At 41.1% G+C, this 23,562-nt stretch overlaps 1 protein-coding gene across 2 annotated transcripts in view; it reads left to right on the top strand.

Moving 5' to 3' along the window:
• LOC119656185 overlaps nt 1–23,562 on the top strand; it is a 125,757-nt gene that overhangs the window by 26,252 nt on the left and 75,943 nt on the right. For both annotated transcript variants that reach the window (XM_038062536.1, XM_038062535.1), the window contains exon 2: nt 4,040–4,456. In XM_038062536.1, coding sequence (XP_037918464.1) covers nt 4,272–4,456 — 185 coding nt within the window. In that variant the 5' untranslated portion in view covers nt 4,040–4,271. The remainder of the gene's footprint in view (nt 1–4,039; nt 4,457–23,562) is intronic.

Genomic DNA, 23,562 nt, shown 5'->3' with positions numbered 1-23,562 from the left:
TGTTTCGTTTTGCTTCCCTGCGTTGTAGTTAGTGAATTTTTGTTCCTCGGCCAGTCTCCGACCTATGTTCTCATTCTGGCTAGGTTCCTGTTTCCCTGGATATATTCCTTGATGACTTAGCTGTCTTAGCCGGATGGCTGGTCTCATATACGTTAAAGACGTTTTTTTTTAGATCTTCCACCACCGTTTCTAGTTTCAGTTTGTTCCTAATATCACCTCTCCTTAGTAGGTGAACCGTGTTGTTTCTCTACTGTTCTGCGCCGTTTGTTTTTTGGAAGTCTCGTTTGTCGGCTATTCTCGGATAGTTGGTCGCTTGGCATAGCCAGCAATCCTTCCTGATAGTGTCACTTATTCATCGCCGTTTTCGCGGTGATATAGTAACGTACATAAAGAGGACGCGGAAAAGCTTCAACTTGTTGCTGATGTTGAGGGGTGTGCATTATCAGAATGAAGACGAGAAGGTAGAACTAGTGCTATTAACACGCTGGGTGCTATCGAGCTTAGTGGCACGTCCTGTGGATAAGCAGCATGTAGGACAACATTGCTGGAAAGGAAAAATATTATGAGCGATGGAATGCTACTCTGTCGAACTTCACTTTGGACTGAAAATTCCTCTTGATTTTTCCTCGATGCACGTGACATTTTACGCGATGAAGATAGCTATTGGTTTCTCGGAAATTTCTCTCTTGCATAAGTAAGAAGAATCAGATTGGAAACCAATCTACTTGTGAACCTTCCATACTACCGTACAGAGTTGAAAGCTTTCCTTACATTAAGGAGGTAGTGTTTGATTACTTTGAGCATGCTTAACTGAATATCCAGTTCCGTTATCGAAGGATAAATTCAGGACAGAATTGGTTCTATCGCAATGCTATTACCATTGACTTGATAGTTCAGTTGAAAATTTTGACGGAGGTTGAAAGGATAGAGATATGCTTGAAAATATCCGGAAGAAGATGGTTTTCATTTTTCTTTTCGATGGGACTAATCTAAGCACATCCTAGGCTCGGAGGGAAGGGTTTATTGGATAATGTTGAAGAAAGAGAACTGATCGATACAGAGTGCTTTTTAAGGGTTATGGCAGGGATTCTGTCAAGCTTTCTCAACTTTTGATGAACATTGTGAACAACCAGTGAGTCTGCTTGGCAGGAGAAGCTATTGGAACAGTGCAGTCTTGGTTAGTTGTTTAAGAGCAGGGCAGTAAGGAATGATGGAAAGTAATTGATGCTTCCGCTTCAAACCTGGAGACGTGGGCATGGAAATAGTTACTATACAGGGGAAGAAAATCATTTTTAATTAGCCTTCACCGTAGAGTTTTCTTCCAGTGGATGTCTTGTATGATATCATCGGAGAGAGGTAAGGTTGCGGAAATCGATGCAAAATTTTGGCACAAATTCGTCACATATAGAGGAAATGGTGGGGCTGTTCCTGACATTATAAGTAGAAAGTGGCGGTCTAAAGTGAGTAATGTTACGTGTGGGGGCATATGGCCAGCTAACGATGCAGTTTACGACAGTTATTATTGATGTAGGTACCCAGTGAGGTGGTATGTTAGGTATTTGATTCACACCTTGCAATCTGGAATTTTGAATTGTCAGTTGGGCGGAGTTGGCTCCTGGAAAACGATTCAATGGTGGATCAGAAGCCGGTGGTTGTTTCGATTGATTGGATGTATTTTCAAGAGATTTCGGGGTACGGACGGGAAGGAAGAGTTGTGGTGCAAGAAATTTGTCCGGGGCCAGCAATCCCATAGCTCCTGCAAGGTATGGGGGGTTATTGGTTAGGTTTGTCTAAATAGAAAAGGTTAAAGTTTCTAAATAAGAGTTGTATGTATGTGTGAGCATAGTGAGAGGCAAAGCCTCAGAGCATTCAGGCCCTAGAGGCCCGTTGTACTCGATTCCCCTGTTTAACGGAATATTCCGGATTCGTTTATATATTGTAGGATTTCTGTCAATGGATGTGACGCTACCCGCTGTAGTTGGAGCACATCAGCACCAAAAATTTGAGGTTTGATGCCTCCATAGGCCGGGCACTCACGTATAGAATGGTACATGGATCCAGCTTCATCATTACGGGATGGCCACCTATCATCTTAAAGAATCCCTATTCTGAACATGTGCCTAGCTAGTGAATTATGGCTAATCAGAATGCCCACAATACTAATGCAAGTCTTCCTGCTTTCCGATAGGATAAACTTGACAGGAAAAGTTTAGAGTATTTAGTAACATTGATATTCTGCCACTTGCCATTATGGGAAGCGTATTCCCAGTTTTTGACTGGTTCCGAACGGGCATGAGAATGATTTAACCCTCTTTTGCTAAAACATCCGAGATTTCTTCTCCCTCCACACCACAATAACCAAGCACCTGGAGCAGTTCCTCCATATTGAATCTAGAAACAGCGCTCAATTTTTGCGATTTTTGCGGTGACCAAACGACTGCTCAACGGCGTCAAATAAGGCTTTGTATCGGTAGTTTGGCTTGGTTTCACACAGCAGCACTAGTTGTGAGGTGTATTCACTTAGGAGCAATTTGGGTTCAGGTCAGTGGTCCCAACGGATATAATGTGGATTGCTGGATGCCATAACATAGATATTCATATTGAGAATCAAACTTCTTTCGACTGAAAGAACATGTCGAAAACGTGCGTCATATTGACGGATTTGGTGCATTTGACGGTTTTTGGCAGGCAAATTGGGATAATCACCTGCCCCGCATGGGCTGTCACACTTGTCAAAAATCTATTCAAAGCCGACAAAATTGTGATTTATCATTTTTACTGATGAGAAAGCATCGATCTCGAAGGAGGCGTCGAAGGGGACTGATCAAAGGCTCAGTCTGCGACCTCCTTGCTTCGCATTCGATGCGAGGAAGAGTTTTGCGAACAGCACGCTTCAATGTAAATGTGGTTTTGACGAACAGTGAGTGACGTGGTTCCCTCCAAAGAGAGAGTATATTTACGTGAAGAATTTCGCCTTGTTTTCCACGAGAAGGTTCTTTTTTGCGATTTGAGGGTTATTTGGCGATTTGAGTTTTTTGGTTTCTTTAGTGATGGCATTAGAAATGGTAGTCTTCGTGACCCTGACATTTTATGCGGGCTCAATAATAACAATAGGAACTTTGATACTCCGCTGTTTCCTCCGAGGTATTTGTGGTGGATACTCCGCCCATCAATCTAGAACGTGGTGTTCGACTATGTGTTTCGGATCGAACGGATCGGAACGTGGACAGGAACTTTGGGATAAGCCTCAAAAAGAAGAGAGACACACTTGAAGGCAGGAAAGTAATTTAACGTGACAAGGGAGTTTGTCAGATATTAGGCTGACAAATGTTGATAGGCGGGGAATATTGACTAAGAGGGTTGTACGGCGGAAATCAAGATTGGGCCATTCAAGAAGGCAATGCTTGAAAATATGAGAACTAACTCTGCTTACAATGGAAAGGGAAAAACGGAATCAATAGAAAGGATTGGTTATTTTAGTCACTAGATGCCAATCCAGTAGAAAATGTTTGGGGTGAGGTGAGGGTCCGAGTATGTGGAAAACTTTTGGAAGCACGAAACTACTCGTAGCGCACTCTTCAACGGAACAGGTTATGGCGGCCATTCATACCAGAGAGCCCGGAAAAATTGCTTACGTCAATTCTGACTAATTATCACTAAAGGATTAAGTTGAATCATCTGATATCAAATCGCACTTCAGAACTGGAAAACATTAATATTATTGAAAATTACTGTCAGTTGATCCGATTTTTTCAATTACTGGGGCAAATCTTTTTTTTGGTAACTCGGCCCCATCTTCGCTCGCGGCAAAAGTGTTAGAAGCATGAAGGGTGAAAGCAATTGAGGTCCTATGAATAATTGGAATTTTCAGATGCAACGAAATTAGACCATGTAATGAATTTTTTTGCGAACCTTCTTTGGATATGATGACACTATTTTAGGTACAAGCAAGGTCGAGAAAGGCAATCCATAATTAATGCAAAATATTTAGGATTAGTTGGTAATTCTTTCTAACCTTCATGCTTTTCCTTTATTACAGATCGATACCTTATCATCTTAGAGGATAACGTAGCTGAAAATTGTAACTTCTGTGCTTTTGTGCTTGGGATCAAAAATATTTAATACAAGCCGAGTTCCTATTGGCAGAGCTACACCTCAATTTTTGATAGTGTTAGCACTGGAGTTAAAACAGCAAATCTTTACCTCATAAGTGAAAGTGCCCACTTAATAAACTGATTGGATTAAGGACGAATTAGATATTTGTGTCCCAGATGTGTATAATTTGGTTCCTGTGGCTGGGAAGTGCTGTTCTGTACAGTTGTGTGAGTGCTAGCGCTGCTCTGGACAGCTTATGTCCGGATAAACGCCCATTCAATGCAAGTGTTGTAGGAAATGTTCGCCAACTGTATATTGGAAGTACGCTCAATTTTACCATGGAGAAGAATGAACAATTGAGGTAAGTAAGGAGAACCTAGTATTTTTATCAATATCATGAAATTTCTTTGATCCTTAAATCATTATAAAATAGTTCAGTAGTTTTGACATGTGCCTCCACTGTCAAGTAAGGTGAAAGTATTTTATATATAGATGAATATATAGTATAATATATTATATATATGTACTATTTAGAACGAATTTCGTATCCAACTTAATTAAATACAAGGGAAAAAAACTTGAAAAAATATAATTCAGTATAAATGATAAATTTATGATTTTTATCCAATTTTCTAACGACAAGAAGGTATATATTTCATTATAGACCCATTTCCTATCTTATAGTTTTTCAGTTATAGTAGTATAGTTCTGGAACTTACGTTTTGGTACGATATTTGTCTCCTTTAGTGACTCTGTCAATATGATCTGGTCCGCATGGGCTGTCTAACATTTTTCTAGTTAACTGTAGACAATACACTTCCATCCGTATAAACATAATTATTAACGAATGTGTCCAAGATTGCTACTTTTCACAACTTTCGAAAGAGGGCCTAATTATTTCAACCCTTCACAGCGGTCATCCGATTTCACTTGTGAACTAACACGTCACCTAGCTCATCTCCTCTTGTTCATCTCCGAGGGAAACTGTGCACTTCGATCACCTCACAGAGAAAGAGTAACATGGGTCTCGTGAAATAAAGGATCAACTGCTCCGATCTAATCGCCTTTTCCAACTTTGTCCCTAAATGTTTTAATAAACGACAGAACATGTACGTCACTAATACTAATTTCTTTAAAGCTTTTAACTTTGTTAACCATGATATATTCATATCCAAGATCTCTGAACTCAACATCCCCAATCAGTTATCATTATGGCTCACCACCTACCTTTCTAACTGATCTTGCAGGGTTTCTTTTAATTGTTGCACATCGCATTCCTTTTTTCTGCCCTCTGAAGTTCCTCAAGTCTCCATTTTAGGTCCACTATCATTTCAAAGCTTTATTAAAGGTCTCCTATCTTCCCTTACCTACCCATGTTTACTCTACGTAGATGACGACAAATTGTTTACCAGTACCATCTGTTTAGATTATGCTGTCTTAAAATTCAGTTTAGACATGTTTGTACGTTGGTGGTTGCTGGATAAGCTTCCCAACATCCTTTCCGTATTTCCTGCGTGAACAACCTCTCTCATTTCTGATTTGCATTCATCAACCAGGCTTCGAAAATGTTTGGTTTTAACTAGTGCTTCTCTTCCAATTGCACCTAAATCAAACCCTCATTGACACTTTCCAATTCCGACTTAGGCTGCTTTAATAATTGTGACTGTCTTGCTCTTGTAGCAACATAAACTCAATCGATTCCTCTTCCTTGAAAAGAACCTTCTTCCTGAGAGTTATTCTTCGTGGCTCCACACTTTCAACCTTCTTTACCTGCAACAACTTAATAACCTAGTTGATAGTACCTATAAATTCAATAGTTCAGTGCTGGGTGTTCCCATTAGCCCAGTTCTTGCTATCAGGCAGCTTCGTCTGTAATTAGCTTTGTTTGTGTCAAGGAGGGGCTTTGCCGAGATCGACGTTATTCCCCTGCTAAATCATTTGCTAGGGCAACCAATTATGAAATCTACAATAAAAGCAACAAGAAGGAAAAGGAAGGAAAAAAGAACTTCGATCGTGAGCAACCAACGCTGAGTGAGGTTTCAAGCCTGACCTAATCGAAGGAGAGCCTAAGTCTAGACTCTGGTTCTCTACCTCTACCTCTCTCTACTTCTTCCAATTGGGACCCAGTATTTAACAGTCGAGCCGAAGCAGGTTCTTTTTGCCAGCATTCCTGATCCGTGGCTTCATTCGGTGAGATTTGCTGAGGCCAAAGTTTTATTCATGGATAAGTATTTGTTTTCGGACAAAAAACTGGTTCCAGGTAAATTGCTTTCGAGCAAATCGCTTTAGGGTGAACCACAATTCCCTGGTTGTACTAAGATCGCGCATTTGCGGCTAAAAGTATTTTAGTGTCCTCAACCTAAATACCATCACCCGGCCATTGCTAGGCTGAGCCGGACATTTTTTGGGGTCGGGAACAAACGTCCTGGCAACTCTGCTGCGAGCTTGCGTAGCCCTCGTCATCTTCTTTGAAAAAATAGATAAGATGTCGTTGGATTAATTGAGGCTAGGTCCCATACGGAACGGTCGGATATAACCATAAAAGTTAAACAAAAAATAAGGGGATACTTCTGTGCTCTCCTTATTTTGAATGTAACGAGAACGAAGTCTCCAGTGGAACATCCTGTCTGTCTAAACGGCTCAGGCTATTGTCACGACATTTGATGAGAAGGTGTGGTCTGTGAATCCCTTTATGTACAGTAAATGATGCCATTTTCTGTCGAGTATAAGCGAGGTTCTCCTCATACTTGCGAAGGGGGATGCAGCATTTTTTTATAAAATATGGTCACGTGGGATATGAAATGAAAGGGCTTGATTAGTACTTTTCGAGACTCATGTCATCATTTTTAATATTGGGTGAAATATAGGGGAGTGAGAGCTCAAAATTTATGCTTCGAAAATGTAATAAGTATTGTTCTCAGGGCCCTTCAACCGTAGAACTTATGAGGGGTGTTCTTATATATTTAAAAGAGGGTATCTATGCCTCAAAATACTCCTCGTTACGATAGGTTTAGTAGGAAGCATCATACTGGAAAATTTGGTGGAAATCCTACTATTATTAATAAAGTTAAAATAGGCTGCATTTGTTCGCGAAAGTGTATATTCTCAGATAATATATGCATATATTACGTGCTTGGTACTAATGAGACGAATGCCCACTGAAATGTTTTTATAAAAGAAATACACAAAAATCTTTCATGCCTGAAGCGGAAGGTGGAGTAGTTTCCTTCCATGCAGATTCTGATCAGTTTAATGTATTCTTTCACCTATTAAAGACCACTTTATTACCGATATAATGAATCTGCTACTTAAGAGATTGTTGGTTTGGCCGAAGAACTCCGGAAAAAGAGCAAGAGTTCTTTTCTGACTTCGGCTGAAACGGTTTCTCTTAATATTTTGAAATACCTTCTCTGACCATATGGCTATTTGATATGTTGGGGTTATTTCCGGGAAAAGTTTGTCCCTTCATTTCCAAACTTAGCTCGGAGACCTTGGGAAGCCCTTTCATCCGGATAGTAACACTGTAGTGTAGCATAAGAGACCTTTGGTCTATTGTTACCTTATGATTTGGCACTTTCTATTGACTTTTTGTACTTGTGGAGGTACGAGTTGTGGAAAAAGATCAGTTTCGAGTTTCCTTTACGGTCAATTCTCGAGCTTCTCCTTCATTCCTTTCGTTTTCTTCTTCCATTATAACTATCGCATTCCTTTTGTGCGCTTGAAGATTTTTTATCTGAGCACCTAAATTATCTTCTTCTCCCGTTCTTTTTCTTTTGAAGTGATCGGCGACGTCTGGGAGTATTTATGCATGATTCCCACTTCTATGTAGTTTTGCGATGAGTAGTTTGGTTTGTTTCGGATGACAAAATTTAGCCCATTATTCAGAAGTTTCAATGATTTCAATCGATTTGATAAACACAATATCCACTGATTATACTTCGCTCCTGCCCTCCTCTGAACTTCTGATCATAAACATAAGATGCCAAACAGTCGTCAAAATACACATATTTGCGGGTACAAGTAAAGTAGACAAACTTCGCATCTTAATTTAATCTTCTTCTTCATTAGCTCTCTCAATTTAGTCCTTGACTCCAATAAGAAATGCTATCTTGTCTGTTTCTGGTATACTTGGTGGTGGCAGTATTTGTCCTTCGTTTTCAGTTGGCGCGACCTAGAACTCGCCGATATTCTGGTTGTTGAGCAGTTCATCAAAATGCTCAACCTATCGCTCCAATATGCCCACAAGGTTGGAATTCAGATTTCCCTCGGCCATCGAGATATATAAGGCTTGATGTGGTTGTTCACTGTAGTTTTCGAGTTCAGACTTGTTGGTTCTCCTCCCCACCGGATGAAGTTTGTGGTAGGTCTCTGCCCGTGGCTGCGTTTTGAGAGCGCAACATTACTTGGTGTGTAGCCTTCTTTTGTTGCGTTGCTGGGTTATATTCTTCATCGAACCAACCGTTCCGACTTTTTTTACCACTGGGGCCAAGTGTGTTTGTGATCGTATCAATGGTAACATTTTTCAGGTAGTTGTGAAGACTATCTGCCAATGCTTCATCTCCAGGACCATTATCAGCTGCAGTTATTGCAGCATCCTTTCCCCCTTATAGGTGTTACGGAGGAGTTTGTTGTGGATGGCTTCAGTCTTCATTCTCACCTGATTGTTAAACGGGATTCTGGATTTTAGGCGGTGTTCGAGCCCGAGGCACCATGCTAGCAAAATATGCTTCGAGTTTATATTGCTGCCGCTTTTTGTTGTGACATTCATCAAGATTGAAAGGTGGTGGCGTTCAATCAGCATCATGGATAGGCCAATGTTTGTTTCTAGATCACTTTCCTCGCAAACCAGGTACTTCCATTTTGAACGACACTGTTACTTGAATAACCCATAGCCCATTATTATTGGTATTTTTATGGTTACAGTGGGAGCTGACGTATCTTCTGAATACGGACTCCGTCTGTTCGTTCCTGTTCGTATCCTTCTTCGTCTCTGCAGTTTCCCCCTTAGGATCGTGAACGTTAATGCGGCTTATACTTCTAAATTTTCCTCGCAAGCTTATGTTTTCAAAGCCCATAACAGTAGGTTTCATTTTCTTGGCTTCATCGTTTACTAGATGGCCACTATAATACATGGTATAGTGGACAACCGCTCCCCCTCCGGCTAACGCTGTTACATCAGCTTTATATTGGGACAGGGTAACGGCAAGCTGTTGAGCAGCATTCGATCTGTACAGGGAACGCAGGTTAGTCAGTTTTGGTTTCCGATTTCGTCGTTCTGAAATCCATTCAGTCCGAGGTTCCTTTCGTGGCAAACAAGTTGTTTTCTGTGTATGGTTGTTAGCCCTACCCAAACCCCAACCTGCGGGACGATCCGTGATCAAGTGGGTGTGGATTAAAGACTCCAAGCATCCCCAATAAAAAATTCACTTCGGCCTGGCTTAGGTATGAACTTATAACGGATTTCACTTCAATATAGTTCGCACTCACGTCGTGTTTACGATTACCATCTGTCGCTACATTCGATCACGCTGTTCCCAGGGCAGAGGTGAGACAGCGTCTGATGAGTTGACTCTGGCCTGGACGAAACCGTCAGTCAACTTTTTCTGAAGGACAAGTGTCATTAGATGCACCAAAAAAGGAGAATCAAGGCAGAATCTCTCAGGATCAAAATTTTGATGATATTTTAGTGAGTCAGGAGCCAAACTATATCAAAATTGAAATTTGTGGCTTCGTTGTTTATAGTCAACAGTCCGAAATACATCTAAATTCGCCAGTGTTCCCTTTCAGTAGTGTCGATCCAACTTTAATCCACATTTTGCCGTTTCCGTTTTCCTAGGGTTTTGTCTTTGTATTACAGGCTGTTCGCCTGCAATAGTTAGACTAAATTCTAAGTAACGGTGATGTGAGAGTGAGACTTCATCTAGTACTCGCCAGTTTCTAATCACCTCTAACAACTTCGAAGTCCAGATTGTTAGGTCAATTACTTCACTTCTTCTTGGCCCCATGAACGTAGGGAGTTCAAGGCCACTTGATTCTCCATACATTACCAGTTCTCTTTTTTCTTGCGTCGGAGGGCACAGAGAATCATAAGGTAAGTAAGCAGAGGCAACTATGACATTTCTCCTCTTACCATTAACCTGGTATTGTAGGTTGACCGTAACAAGGTCTTGTCTCAGCATGGTTGCCTCTAACAATTTTGACATCAGAACGCAGTCTCTCGGCATGGAGGAACTTTCATTGAAGAAGATCCTACTCTCTTTGACTGATCCAATAGCACAGATTCTGTTAACTATATATATATCTATATATAGTTTCTCTTTCCACATGTCGATCTTCGGTTGGACTGAAGTAACATTCAACATGGGATCCCATTCTCTGCTTTTCAGGTTCAAAGGAGATAATTATTATCTGCCATGACGGTAGCCTGATGTAATTGGCTAAAGGATTATTTGTCAAAGAAAAACTCTCAAAGAGAATGAGAGTTCTGAACCAAAAAATGATAGGTTTTGGGATTTCTTTCCTTCAATTCAAGAAGTTATTTGGCTGCCAGGAGTGGCCTTCTGAAACGAAGAATCGGCCCCGCCAAAGCATAAATATGGTGCAATGGGGTGGCTCTAGTCAGCCCCAAGCATCTTCTCAGGATACAAGCAGATATTGAGTTGAGCTTGTTTTCAAAGTGGTTTGGCGGATTCCTAGGGGACGTAGCGACATACTCTATAATGCGCCTTACCACTGATGTATAGACCCTAATCATCCTGCCGGCCTTTACGGTTTTAGAAATAATATAAGATAACGTCCTTGTCCCTACTCAAAAAGGTGATGGATTTGACATGAGCAAGGGTAAAATTAGTCATTTTAAGGGGCGGGGGTGTTACCCTGCTTCCCTTGAAGGATATAGATTGGGATTTTGTTATGTTGATTTGTAGGCTCAATCTTCGGGATTCATCAACAAACGCATTTACCTACCTTTGTAAACATTTGGAAGTCGACAACCAATTATCTCCAGTGGCCAAAATGAGAAAATCGTCCGTATATTGTATGATTTCAATGCTATCTGAGCATTCATTATGCATTGATGTTGGTTAGATATTAAACAGCATTGGACTTAAAACGCATCCTTGGGGGATGCCATTTCCAACTTGAACACTGTCCAGTCCTAGTTGTAGGCGTCAATTGGACATTATCCTTGGCACCCATAAAACGATTTCGGCAGGAAAGCGGAAATGTGACATTATGTCGCTAAGGGCAGCCAGATCAACCTTCTCATAGGCTTTCTTCACATCCTGTACCACGCCAACACTTGCCGACCTTAACCTTTTGCTATCGAAATATGTAAAAGGATATCATTGATGCAAGCAGGCATAGATTTGCCTGCCGAGTAGGTATAATAATTAGCAGGCAGGACTTCGTATTCGTCAATGAAATGATTGATACGAACCTTGATCTAGAATTAAGCAGTTTGTCAAACATATGAGAGCAATAGGGCGGTAACTGGCCAAAAGTTCTGAGTTCTTAAGTGTTTTTGTGATGGATACCACGCGAATAATAGACCAATGCTCTGGAGGACTCAACTTGCACCAGATGAGGTTTCCTCTGCGAATAAAAAGTCAATCAGCGTACATGCTGATAAGTGGCGTTATCCGTAGCAGGGGCGGAGAGACGCTTGTGCCGGAGCGATGCATTTCAGTTCTTTTAGGGAGAAGGGCTGAGAAACAGTGGGATATCTAAGGATATGCGGAAGAGAGGGGGAAGGTGAGCTGTACTGCCCAGCTAGAAAATCAAGATATTCAAGAGTTTTTCTTAGCATCCCAACATGGGGACTTGTCGCTAAGGTAACCACGTAACCCTTCATGGATTTCACGCCAACGCGTTCGGTTCGTCTCCTTTTTCTACCATAGATATTGGCCTTATAGACTTTCTGGGCTGAATCATCCTCACCCGTACAGATTAAGTTACCCGCCCACTGCAACTCATTGTGCCTGCTTTCACCCACAGCCAGAAAATTGTGGCAGTATGGGAAAAGTTATTACTTTACGAGGAGGAAAAGGCTAGAGAGAATTTTCTTATGAGGCGAGCACCTTTTCTTATACTTTTGCAGGTTTCTTATTCACTCTCCCAAGTGTGGATCTGATACTTACGCTTTGCCACCTCGAACTTGAAACCATTCATCATAGCCCAATATTCCTCAAAATTGAGGTTTATGTTCCACTTTGCAAATTGCATCGTTTTCTTCCACACATGTTAATCATACCGAATTCAATTATCCGCGAAACGCGAGTAATGCGAATCTCTCCATTTGTTTTGGAGGCCTTGAAACCAAATATCCCCGCAAATCATCAAAGTCGGACGGCCATGCATCACGGGACGGGACATCGTCTTTGGAAATGTCATGTTTGCGGAAAATTTAAATCGATGGAGGTCAGCGCGAGTGACCCGTTTTTCTAAAAATGTTTTCCATTCCGAGTGTGTAGTGAAAACTGAAAATAAGTCATTACCGACCGATGTTGAACTTACGTCACACATTTCTCTAGGCCTTTTGCCTCTGTTCCGTAGGCTGTGCTGCAACTGCAGTTTCTAGGCGCTCGCTCCGAATAATGGCTGATGCATGGTGTGATGATGCATTTCCATTACCTCGGTGACTATTTTGAATTATTGCATCTCATTGTCGGGTGCCGGCATTGTTTGCGGGAAGAATGCCGGAGGGAAATCTATCAAGGCATCTCGCGGACATCGGGAGCGTCATTTAGATATAATGGTGGGAAAAAAGTTTAAAATTAGAAAGATAGTGCGGATCGATGAGTAAATGGAATCGTGGGTACTTTTGTGGTTGGATTATATTTTTAGATGACTTTCACATTTAGGGATTAACACATGTTCTCGAATCGTAATTGAATATTGGCTACTGACAATGGGAGCAATATTGGTGTCACCTATTTCGCTAGATTCATTTGATTTTGCGGTCTTCACTGGCTGTTTTAATTAGTAAGTGACTGAATGAATCTTCTATAAGGATAGTACTAATTGGTAACAGTTTGTTTAAGGGGGAAGTCTGTTTTAAGAGGTTTCAAAAAGGCGTGTTTTTTTTATTTTTTTGGGAAAACTGGAAGAAATCTACAATTTTTTTAAAAACTTGTAAACATTTTTTTTTTATTTTCTTAGTTCAAACAGAAGATAACTTAGTATTACTAAGAACGAGCTGTAATTCATTCCAAAAGGTTTATTTGTGTTTTCCAATTACGCCGGCCAATTTAGAGAAATCATAAAAATGAAAACTCTTAAAAACCAGCTTCAAAGTTTCCGATAAGAAAAGTACCATTTTTCGAGTATTTTCAGCGGCTATCCACTAGTCAACTATTCCTGATTTTTAAGGTTTTGTTTGCAAAACAAAAATCGATTCAATGTCTGTCTGCCCGTCTGTCTGTCACAAGCACTTTTCTCAGAAACGGCTATACCGATTGACACGAAGTTTAGTGAGAAGGTGGGAACTGTGGACCCCCAGACATGCAGTGAGTAATATCTTTTTAGGTTGAATTTAGGGGGGAGGGGGGGTCCCCATACATGTAAAAGGGGGGTGTGCAATTTTTTTTCACCGAATATAGTTATGTGAGGTATCAAATGAAAGGTCTCGATTAGTACTTTTCGAAGCCGGTGTTAGTTTTGAGATTTGCTAAAAAGGCAGAAGCTACCCAACCGAAAAATCTGAAAAAATTCACGAAGCTGCCTCTATATGGTACCCAAAATGCTCCATATCGATATCTATTTAAATTAAGTTAGTAAGTTGGTAATTATATTACCATATTTTTGGGAAAATTGAGTAAAACCGCCCTTGAGTTTATCGCAGTTTATATGAAGCATATTATCCCTAAGTTTGATCAAAATAATACTATTACTAACAAAGTTACAGTAGCTCAAAATTGACTCTCCCCTGTAAATTTACTGCATCTAAATATCAATATCACTCTAAAGTGGGTAGTCAGACATGCTAAATGAATATCGTAACGGGCTACTCAAATATACTCACAGAAGAAGCAAACAAAACCGTTCATACCTGAAGCACCCAGCTTCCGGTTTCCCGACTTGTTATAATAATCGAACTTTACCTGCTGTATTGAGCGTTGATTTTTTCGAACTCTTAAATCAGGTTTTCACCTTAAAATGTCTCGACTTGTTGCGTGCACATAGGAAATTTCTTATTTTTAAATATCACCATGAGTAGGTAGCCTAAAATATAGTAAACAAAGTAAGACTAAAGTCATTGTCTCAAGATTTCTAAGAAATTAACAATAACATGTCGGAAAACCAGAAGCTGGGCGCTTCAGGTATGAAAGGTTTAGGGTATTTTCTTTATAAAGACATTTGAGTGTGAATTTGTTCCATTAGTACGTAACACGTAATATACACACATATTATGTGAGAATATCCACTTTCGACTGATATTGACATTCAAAATCTTGAATTTCCGATGAAGTGTCAACTTTGACCTAATATAACTTTGTTAGTAATAGTGTGATTTCCACCAAACTTGTTAGAATCAAGTTCTACATTATAGCCTACATTGCTGCAAAATTTCGTATTGCTGGGATGAACTTCTGTAGCAGGGGTTCTGCAGCCAATTATTGAAAATTATAGTAATATACTATCATTAACTTTATTTGAAGGGATATCGGTATGGAAGGTATTTCAGAGTCTAGCAGATATAATGGCAGCCTCTTGATTTTTTTCAGATTTTTCGGTTGGGCAGTTTCTGAGAATGGCCCCGTTAAATAAATGATGACTTTCGATCCCCTGCACTCCTCGCTTTTCCAAAAAATGTCAAAAGTAAGACCAGCTTCGGAAAGTACTAATCGAGACCTTTCATTTGATACTCCTCATGACTATGTATGTATGGGGACCTCCCCTTAAATTGGGCTTAACACGATGTAACTTACTGTATGCGTGAGCATTTACATTTCCACCAAATTTGGTGTCAATCGCTGTTACAATCTCCGCGAAAAATGCGTGCGATGGACAGATAGACAGACCGGCAGACAGACAGACATTAAACCGATTTTAATAAGGTTTTGTTTTACCCAAAACCTTAAAAACTTAAAGGTCCAAAATGGCATTGTACGGTGACAAGTCGATATGCACCAACGCTTCACCAGTCTTTATGTGAAAAAGGAGAGAATCTTATCACACCGACTTTCCATTATCCATTATCCTTCCAATTTACTCCATTTATACGCCATTTCTATCGAATTCGGCAACAATGCGGCGAAGCAGTTCCAGATTTATGTGATTTTTCAAATGATCTAGATTATTAAATGTTGATTTTATAGCGACCTATCACCATCACGTTTAGGAAGGTTTCCATCTGGTTATAGAAATGGCTGAGTCGCCTCACTCTACAGTCGTGAGAGTTTCAAATCACTGTGTGAGCAGCTTGACGAAGATTCACCCGAGTTCCGCACTGAAATAATTGCGGCGGAACTCACCACGACTGAACAACTGGGAATACACCCGCCTGAGCAACCGGGTCACCTGTCAGGATGAGGGCCACGAGGCCGGATAGATGCTCTTTCAATTTTTGACATTAAGAGATAAATAAGATAAGGGAGATATTTTTGGAGAGAAGTCATACGCGTCAATATAAATAGCATCGTATACTTTCAATTTAAAACAATAAATGATATCGTAAACCCATTTACTCATTACAGATTCATAACAACCAAGAAGACAAGTTGTTATGAATCTGTAATGAGCAAATGGGTTTACGATATCATAAGTGGCCGGGGACAACCTAGAGGGAAGATCTATTCAGACTCGGGAATGCGGCGAGAGGGGGGCGGGTTCCTTGAGCACTTCGATCCCTCACGTGTCACAATGCAAAGATTCACGTGTCTTTGCCGGTGCGTGGGTCTGCATCGGGTTCAGAAAAATGCTCAGAACAAACGCAAGGTTTCGCGTGCACCTAACGATATAACAATATATGAGCTAAATTCGGAAGTAAAAATAAAAAAATAAAAAATAAATCAGGAAACCGGAAGCTGGAGGCTTCAGGTATGAAAGGTTTTGTATATTTTTTTTATAAAGACATATAAGTGTGAATTTGTTCCATTAGTATGTAACACGTAATATACGTATATATTGTGTGAGAATATCCACTTTCCGTTGACATTCAAATCTTGAATTTCCAAAGAAGTGACATCTTTTACCTATTATAACTTTCTTAATAATAGTGAGATTTCCATCAAACTTGGTAGAATCTCCATATTATAACCTATATTGCTGCAAAATTTCGTGGGTTCTGCAGCCAATTACTGAAAATTATACTAATATACTATTATTGACTTTGTTTGAAGGGATATTGGTATGGAAGGTATTTTGGAGCGTAAGCACCATATACTGGCAGTCTCTTGATTATTTTTTTCAGATTTTTCGGTTGTGCAGTTTTTGAGAATGGCCCTGATAAATAAATGATCACTTTTGACCCGCCGAACTCCCCGCCTTTCCAATAAATGTCAAAACTAAGACCAGCTTTGGAGAGTACTAACCGAGACCTTTCATTTGATACCTCACATGACTATACTTGGTGAAAAAAAAAATTAACACCCCCCTTTTGCATGTATGGGGACCTTCCCTTAAATTCGACGTAACAGGATGTAACTTACTGTATGGGTTAGGGTTCACAGTTCCTATCTTCCCACCAAATTTGGTGTCAATCGCTGCTACAGTCTCCAAGAAAAATGCGTATGACGGGCAGGCAGACAGACAGTAAACCGATTTTAATAAGATTCTGTTTTACACAAAACCTTAAAAAAACGACTCGTGTGCAGCTGTAAATGTCGCGACCTGAGTGTCGCGATCGGAAGGAAGGATCCACGACGGATCGCACTTTCTATCATTACTCCTCCTGCTTCAGATGTTTTGTGAGGCGTTGCATTTGCGGCTCCCACCCTCCCTTCACATGCTCAGGCCATTTATTTTGCAGGATGTCCCTATACAAGAGTTTTGCAGGGCTAGGTAGTGCTAGGACGGGAGAAAAAGAAGGAATATTGTATATTATTAAATGCATTTCCCCGTCAGATTGTCCCTGGACAAGGCAAAGAAAATGTTGTCAACGTCGCAAGGCCGAGGCGACTATAAGGCAGCTGGGTTTCCGAGACCCACTCAAGGGAAGGCAGCTGAAGACCGATGATGGAGAAACAATATTGAAAAGGTGTTGACCGAGATCTGCTAGCGGAGAATCAGATGGTGGATTTAATGCTTAGGGGAAGGATTTGTCGAATGCCGCGACGGGACAAGAGCGGTTGGCTGATTAATAGATGGATGAGCCCCAGTGTTAGGAACAGGTGCCCTTGGAGTTTTCCTCAGTTGTCAACGCCCACATTGGGGCTTCATTATCTGGAGTTCTCCACATCCGTAGCAAAATCGGTGCCCTTCTTCTCCACAATTCCAGCAACCTTGCGAACCATCGCTTTCATCTCTGGCAACTGCCACTTGTTCTGTTCGCGCTGGGATAGTGATCCATTTCTTCGACCCTCCGTCTAGCCGATCCGGAACTTGTTTGCAATGAACTACCCAGCCGAACTTCCGAGATTTCCTGTTGCAGGACCAACTGCTGAAGCTGGTATACCGTGTCGTGGTGCTGAAATGCAGAATGGCCCTTTGGGTTGAAGGAAGTAGGCCACGTTGGAGAGTTTCAACCGTTCCACGATCTTATGTACAGCTTCGGAGAATCCATCGAAGTTTTCACATGGCTGCTGTATTTTTTTCCGGCTTTGATCACACAGGTCATAATCGGAACGCTGATCCTTGAAGCGGTCTCGCAGCATCTGCTTCAAGGTTCCCCTTCTACCCTGGGACCGGTAATCATCTGAAAACTTTTAGGTTAGGATCAGTTAGTGGTATAGATGAGGTAGCCCGCCGGTCAGCTTGGATGCTGTACTCAAGAGACGTTAAGTTTTTATATTTCACCCAGAATGTGCGAGAGAGAAAAAATCCAAAATTGCATGAAACTACTGAAAGCACTGATGAGCACTACTTTCTACAGTGCACTCCTTATCGCAGAGGCAATCCTTGTTTGATTGTACCATGCTTCTTTCGAAAGCTAAGGGGGTGGTGGGGAATCGCTTTGTTTTCCGTTAGATGGGGTGAGATTTTTCAAAATGGTAATTTCTCAAACACATTTGAGAGTATGGGTAGCAAACTTATGGGCGTGTGTGATCAAATCTGTGTTTGGTTCTTTCCACATTTAGACATCATTGTAATTTCTGAAATTTTCCAAGCTTTGTAGAAATAGGTGAAACGTAGAATTGCGTTGAATATGTTTGTCACAGGATTGATTGGGATTTCTAGAAGTTCTTTCAATATTGCTACCGTGATATCCTGGAGCAGTTTTGGATCCATTTGTTCTTTAAAGACTCGAGCAACTTATTTTGCTATGAATGAGAAGCTTCCTCTTGGCCTAGCGTTACATATTTCTGGAAGTCTTAACTCCGACTGCGGTAAACGCGGGAGCAATACCTTTTTCAGGTGTTTTGTAAATGCCGCCCTTTTTCCGCATGGCTTTTTGCTGCGATTCGCATTGAGCAGGTCTCTTCAACCTTCTTGTAGCTTTGCACAGGGAAAAATCAGATGTGCCAGTAGGCGATAAATCTCGTAAGTACTCTTGTTATTCTTGTTCGCGTTGATTGTTAAGGTCTTCATGGAGCGATCGACTTGTTGTTATGTCATTGTCTACTTAACTTGTCCTTTGCTTGGACCGACTGTAGCATGCTATGTGATGTACTGTTTGGTGGAAGATTGGCGATACATGGGCGTTGGATGGATTGCTGTGCACCCACGTTCATGACTTGGTTGAATTTCAACAAGGTTTTGTCTACTTCACCTTTGGTTTTCTAGGGAGTGCTGATTTGCAAATGAATGTTCATATATTTATGGAAATTCAACCAGTTCTTTGATTTGGTTATTTGTTTCCTACTTATATTGCTCGTTATAGGTACGCTTGTGATCAGTGTGATAATGATGGGCGAGTGGTCTGCACGACTCCCTCGTTATCAGCTCCCGGCTCACGTCCTTGGTAACACCAAAATCATTCAGGGCTGGAATTTTTCGTCGATCTTCTGACCAATAAGTGGACTGTCCAGATGAGACGATGTCAAATCTTATGTGATGGGACAGCATAATCCCACAACTGTATTCCTTTGGGAGTGATTGGTCGGGATCCTTAATAAGTGTGCTAAGCATTAAAGTCCGCAGTGGTAAAAAATTTGTTCCCCAGTGTGTTAAAATGTTCTTCGAATAGTTGGGAACTCAGTTTAAACTTTGCAGGACAGTACATCGTAGTGATGGTTATCTCGCTGATCCGCTCCAGTAGTCGGAATGAAATTCCTTGAAAGTAATCTTTGCAGTAATTTTCTAGAATACAATGCTTAATGGGGGATCTGATAAATATTCCGGTGTCCCGATGGGCTTTCCCTTCCAGATGCGTGTTGTCATTGAAGCAATGCCCATCAATTTGAAAATTATTTTCGTGAGTGAGATGCGCACTATTTAGATTTCTTTGTCAAAGTATCGTATTTCTAGTTTATGCTGGCTGACACCATTTGCATTCCAATAACATATTTTGTGCTGGTTTATTTACTTTTGAGAAGGACCTGTAAAATCTGCGTCTGCTTACGCATCATTTCTTCCATCAAGTTTTGCATCGGGATCATAAACTGGTTCATTCGTTGAAGCAGTGTGAGGCCAAGCTCATCTAGATTGTGGGATGAGGCGCTTGTATTTATTTGGCTTTGAGGTGTGGATTTCAAAACGCTAGTGTAGCTTACGCCTTACGCCTTGCCGAGCTATATATTTGGAGCTTTCGACAGCAGATGTGTTAGTGGGCGGGGTATTTTCTTCTGCGTATTTTTTCGGTTGCGATTTTTGCTTAATTTCGACATAGACTGGACAATTTCTGTAGTTAGCCATGTGCGGTCCGCCACAATTGCTACAGTTTTCTAGCATCAGCAACCTAGCTCTATCGTGCAGATCTCCCCAAATTACACAAATGCTGAGTAGATTGCAGTGTATTTTAGTGTGAGCAAATTCTTGATGTTGGTTTCTGACTTGTTGTTCTTAATGACATTGAATGTTTTTTCTTGGTCGGCTAAGAGAGACCAGGTAAGATTCCAAAGCATAATATATGACATGATATTAGAAAGTTTGGTGGAAATCCTATTAATATGAATAAAGTCACAGTCCAAGCAGATAGAGTTTAGTGTAGTATTACTTTGCAAATAGAGTGCAAGTTATGAGTAATCACTAGATCAAGTGAGGCACATACCATTCATGTTCGACATTGGTGGTCTAATTTGGTAAGTAGAATAGTTTGCCTTTGTGTCAGTCAGTTAATACCCTTATACCTTAACTTAATTGCACGATTAATTGATGTTGGTAGTAAAGTACGTATAATTAGACCCCTTTTTTGGCGTTGTTCCAACCCTATTCGCCGTTTTTCTTGATTTTTAAATATTAACTAGGCCTTAATGGATTCCTTCTTGAAATTTTGAATGAGCAAATGTTTATATAAAGTAAGTTGGAAACCTTACTCGAAATACCCGAATACGGATAACCCTAATTTCGCACATTGCATATTAAATTACTTCAAATTTATAATTAGTGCGACGTTTTGTTACACATATGCTTGCATAGCGAGTTCTTCGCAGGAATTTTGTAAGTACATCAATAATAAACCGTGAGCGACTCCTGATAAAGTATAGTTGAAATTTCTTGAAGGAGTCCCGAGACTCTAAGCCAATTTTTCCCTCAGGCATGCAGTACGTATCAATCCTTTTAGAAACCATGTAATCGGGCTATGAACTCTGTTATCGCATCCTGACTACCATCCGGCCGCCAGTACCAAACTCGAGGCTTAGTTCACCCACTTCCACTCAGCTCCCAATGTCGCGTTACATCCCATCTGTTATCGAGCAGGGACGAACCCATTAATCACCAAAGCGAGAAATGCTACAGCTGAAGTGTGAGAGAAATTTCCGTTTGAAGACGCACGAATGCGTGGATTCCGCGCTTGCCGAATTATTCTTAACACGATTAGGATTAGGCGTTGGCAGGCAGAGCTAAATTGGCATGAAAACGATGTCAAGTGTACGAGCACGTATGCAAATCAACGCAAAAGCATGTGTGCTGCAACCATTCACTTGGCTGCTCCACGCGAAATGCGGAAGCCATTCGGGCGGCGTTGATTCGGGGTAGACTTTGGGGCGCGCGTTATTTGCGGCTTCTAAGCGAGCAACAATCAAGAATAAAACGCTTTTGTGGCCATCGACACTAATCGGATTCATACATGCTTTAGCCGCTTCCATAACTTCTGATCCAATAAAATAATCATCTGACCGTGAGTCGATTGTTTGCGTGAATTTGTCACCGTTGGGGGATGAAAAAGGCGATTAGAGGTTGCGTAAATTGTTCTGTGTTCCATGACTTATTGTGGTAATCGACACCGGGGGTGGTGAGAATAATGTATTTTGTCTTATCTCCGTGGTGCAATTTGGTGTGGGAAGAAAGGAGTTTGTGGGAGATGATTGCATGTTATATTCATGGCACAGGAATTAATATTGTGAGATCATCAGGGAAAATCATTAGGAAGGAAACTTTTTGGAAGTTAAGTTCAGAAATCAGGTTAATCACATTACGTAAATTTGACGGGTGAAGGGAATTACTTCCTCTAGTTGCAAATATTTGTTATGCACTATCTCAGTTGCTATTAAATACTAGATTACCACATTTGGCTCTGGGTTCGATTCGATTTCGTGGTCTGCATATCATTATTTCATAGATATGTAAACTGAGGTGAAATACTGGCTATGAACTATCATTGCCGTATTTTATATTCACATTGGCAGGATAGAAGGCTCTTTTTTGTGACCGACAACAAATGTGCCACCATCAAACCGATTTAAGCTTTTCCCTTGAAAGTGTCAATAAAGAAGACTTAAGGATGGGTCCTCACTTTGCGTTCAATCCAAACATGTTTTCACTTTTAAGGTTACCGTCCGTCCGCCTGTCTGTCAAACACTCTTATCTCAGAAGCGGTTGTATCAATTGACACCAAATTTGGTGAGAAGGTGGAAACTACGAACGATTGTGCATGCAGTTAGTTATATTGCTCTACGTGGAACTTAAGAGGGGTTCTACATACATGCAAATGGGGGAAGGTGTATATTTTTTTTTACCAAATACCACCCTGTGAGTTGGGGCTTAAGAATACATTCAAAGCTTTCCCTGCTTGCCGTAAGAGGCGACTAAAAGGGATAAAAGTTTGTGGGCTAGCAACCTATAAATGTTGCTACTCTACTGCTACCGAAACGTCAACACGGCTACGACTTTTACCGTTCGAACACTAGGAGCCGGTTTTCGTCAAACATCTAACTGCTACATTTCGGTCCAGATTAAGGAGCATCACAATTGTACACTGCTCCACACCAACGGAATCTTCCGATGTAGTGGAGGAGGATGCTTTCTATGAGCAATTAAAAGTAGTTCAGGAGAAGTTTCCTGAAGGTGACATTGTGATCGTGATGTGTGATCTGAATACCAAGGTGGAATCTGATCACACCTTGCTCAGATGTGTGATGTAGAAGCACTATTCAGGCACATAGCCCGCCATAACGTTATTTGAATTTCAACTGACGGACGTCATACGATCAATCAGAGTAACCACTTTACGATTAGCCGTAGATCTGGCAGTTGTCTTCTCGTTGTGCGTAACAAGAGAGGCGCTGACATCGTCTTCGAAGGGGATCACCATCTGACGGTCGCTTATGTTGCGTCCGCCACTTCTCGCAAGATTGGGGAGCTGCGACCCTCTAAGTTCAACATCGACCGTTTGTACGACTCAGGTGTCGCTCGACAGTGGGAGAGCTGTCTTGCTGATTGAATGCAGATCTATTGAGTAACGCTCCTGACAATATCGATGATCTTTCCTAGGGTGCCTCATAGGTCGTCGGCCACGTTCCAAAAGGACATCATAAGATCTGGCTGACTACGGAGTCGTAAAAGTGGGTCGATGAACGGAAGGAGTTGAAAGCTCTACTGACCGCTGCGATTAATCGTGGGCGTGACGCACTCGAATTCGGATACCAAGCCCAATCCCGAGAAGCTCAGCGTAGTGTACGCCGTGACAAAAGAGAATTTGCTATTGTGCAGGTCAGGGAAGTGGAAGTGCAGTGCAGTTACTGCAGATTTGCTGCTTTCAGCCGTACGGAAATCTTGGGAATCCGAGACCTTTCCCAGAGAGTGGAAGGGAGAAATGACAGTTGACGGTCTCCCCACATAGTTATTTATCACTGCACCTGAAATTACTGCAGATTTGCTGCTTTCGGACGCACGAAAATCTTGGGAAACCGAGACCTTTCCCAGAGGATGAAAGAAGTGAATGATCGTTAAGATTCTAAGTGTAACAATTGGAGGGGTATTTGCGTG

This window comes from Hermetia illucens, chromosome 4, assembly GCF_905115235.1.
Source record: "Hermetia illucens chromosome 4, iHerIll2.2.curated.20191125, whole genome shotgun sequence".
In the NCBI taxonomy this organism is placed as follows: Eukaryota; Metazoa; Arthropoda; class Insecta; order Diptera; family Stratiomyidae; genus Hermetia; species Hermetia illucens.
Note: the sequence above shows the minus strand (reverse complement) of the source record. Positions and strands in the feature narration are given on the sequence as shown.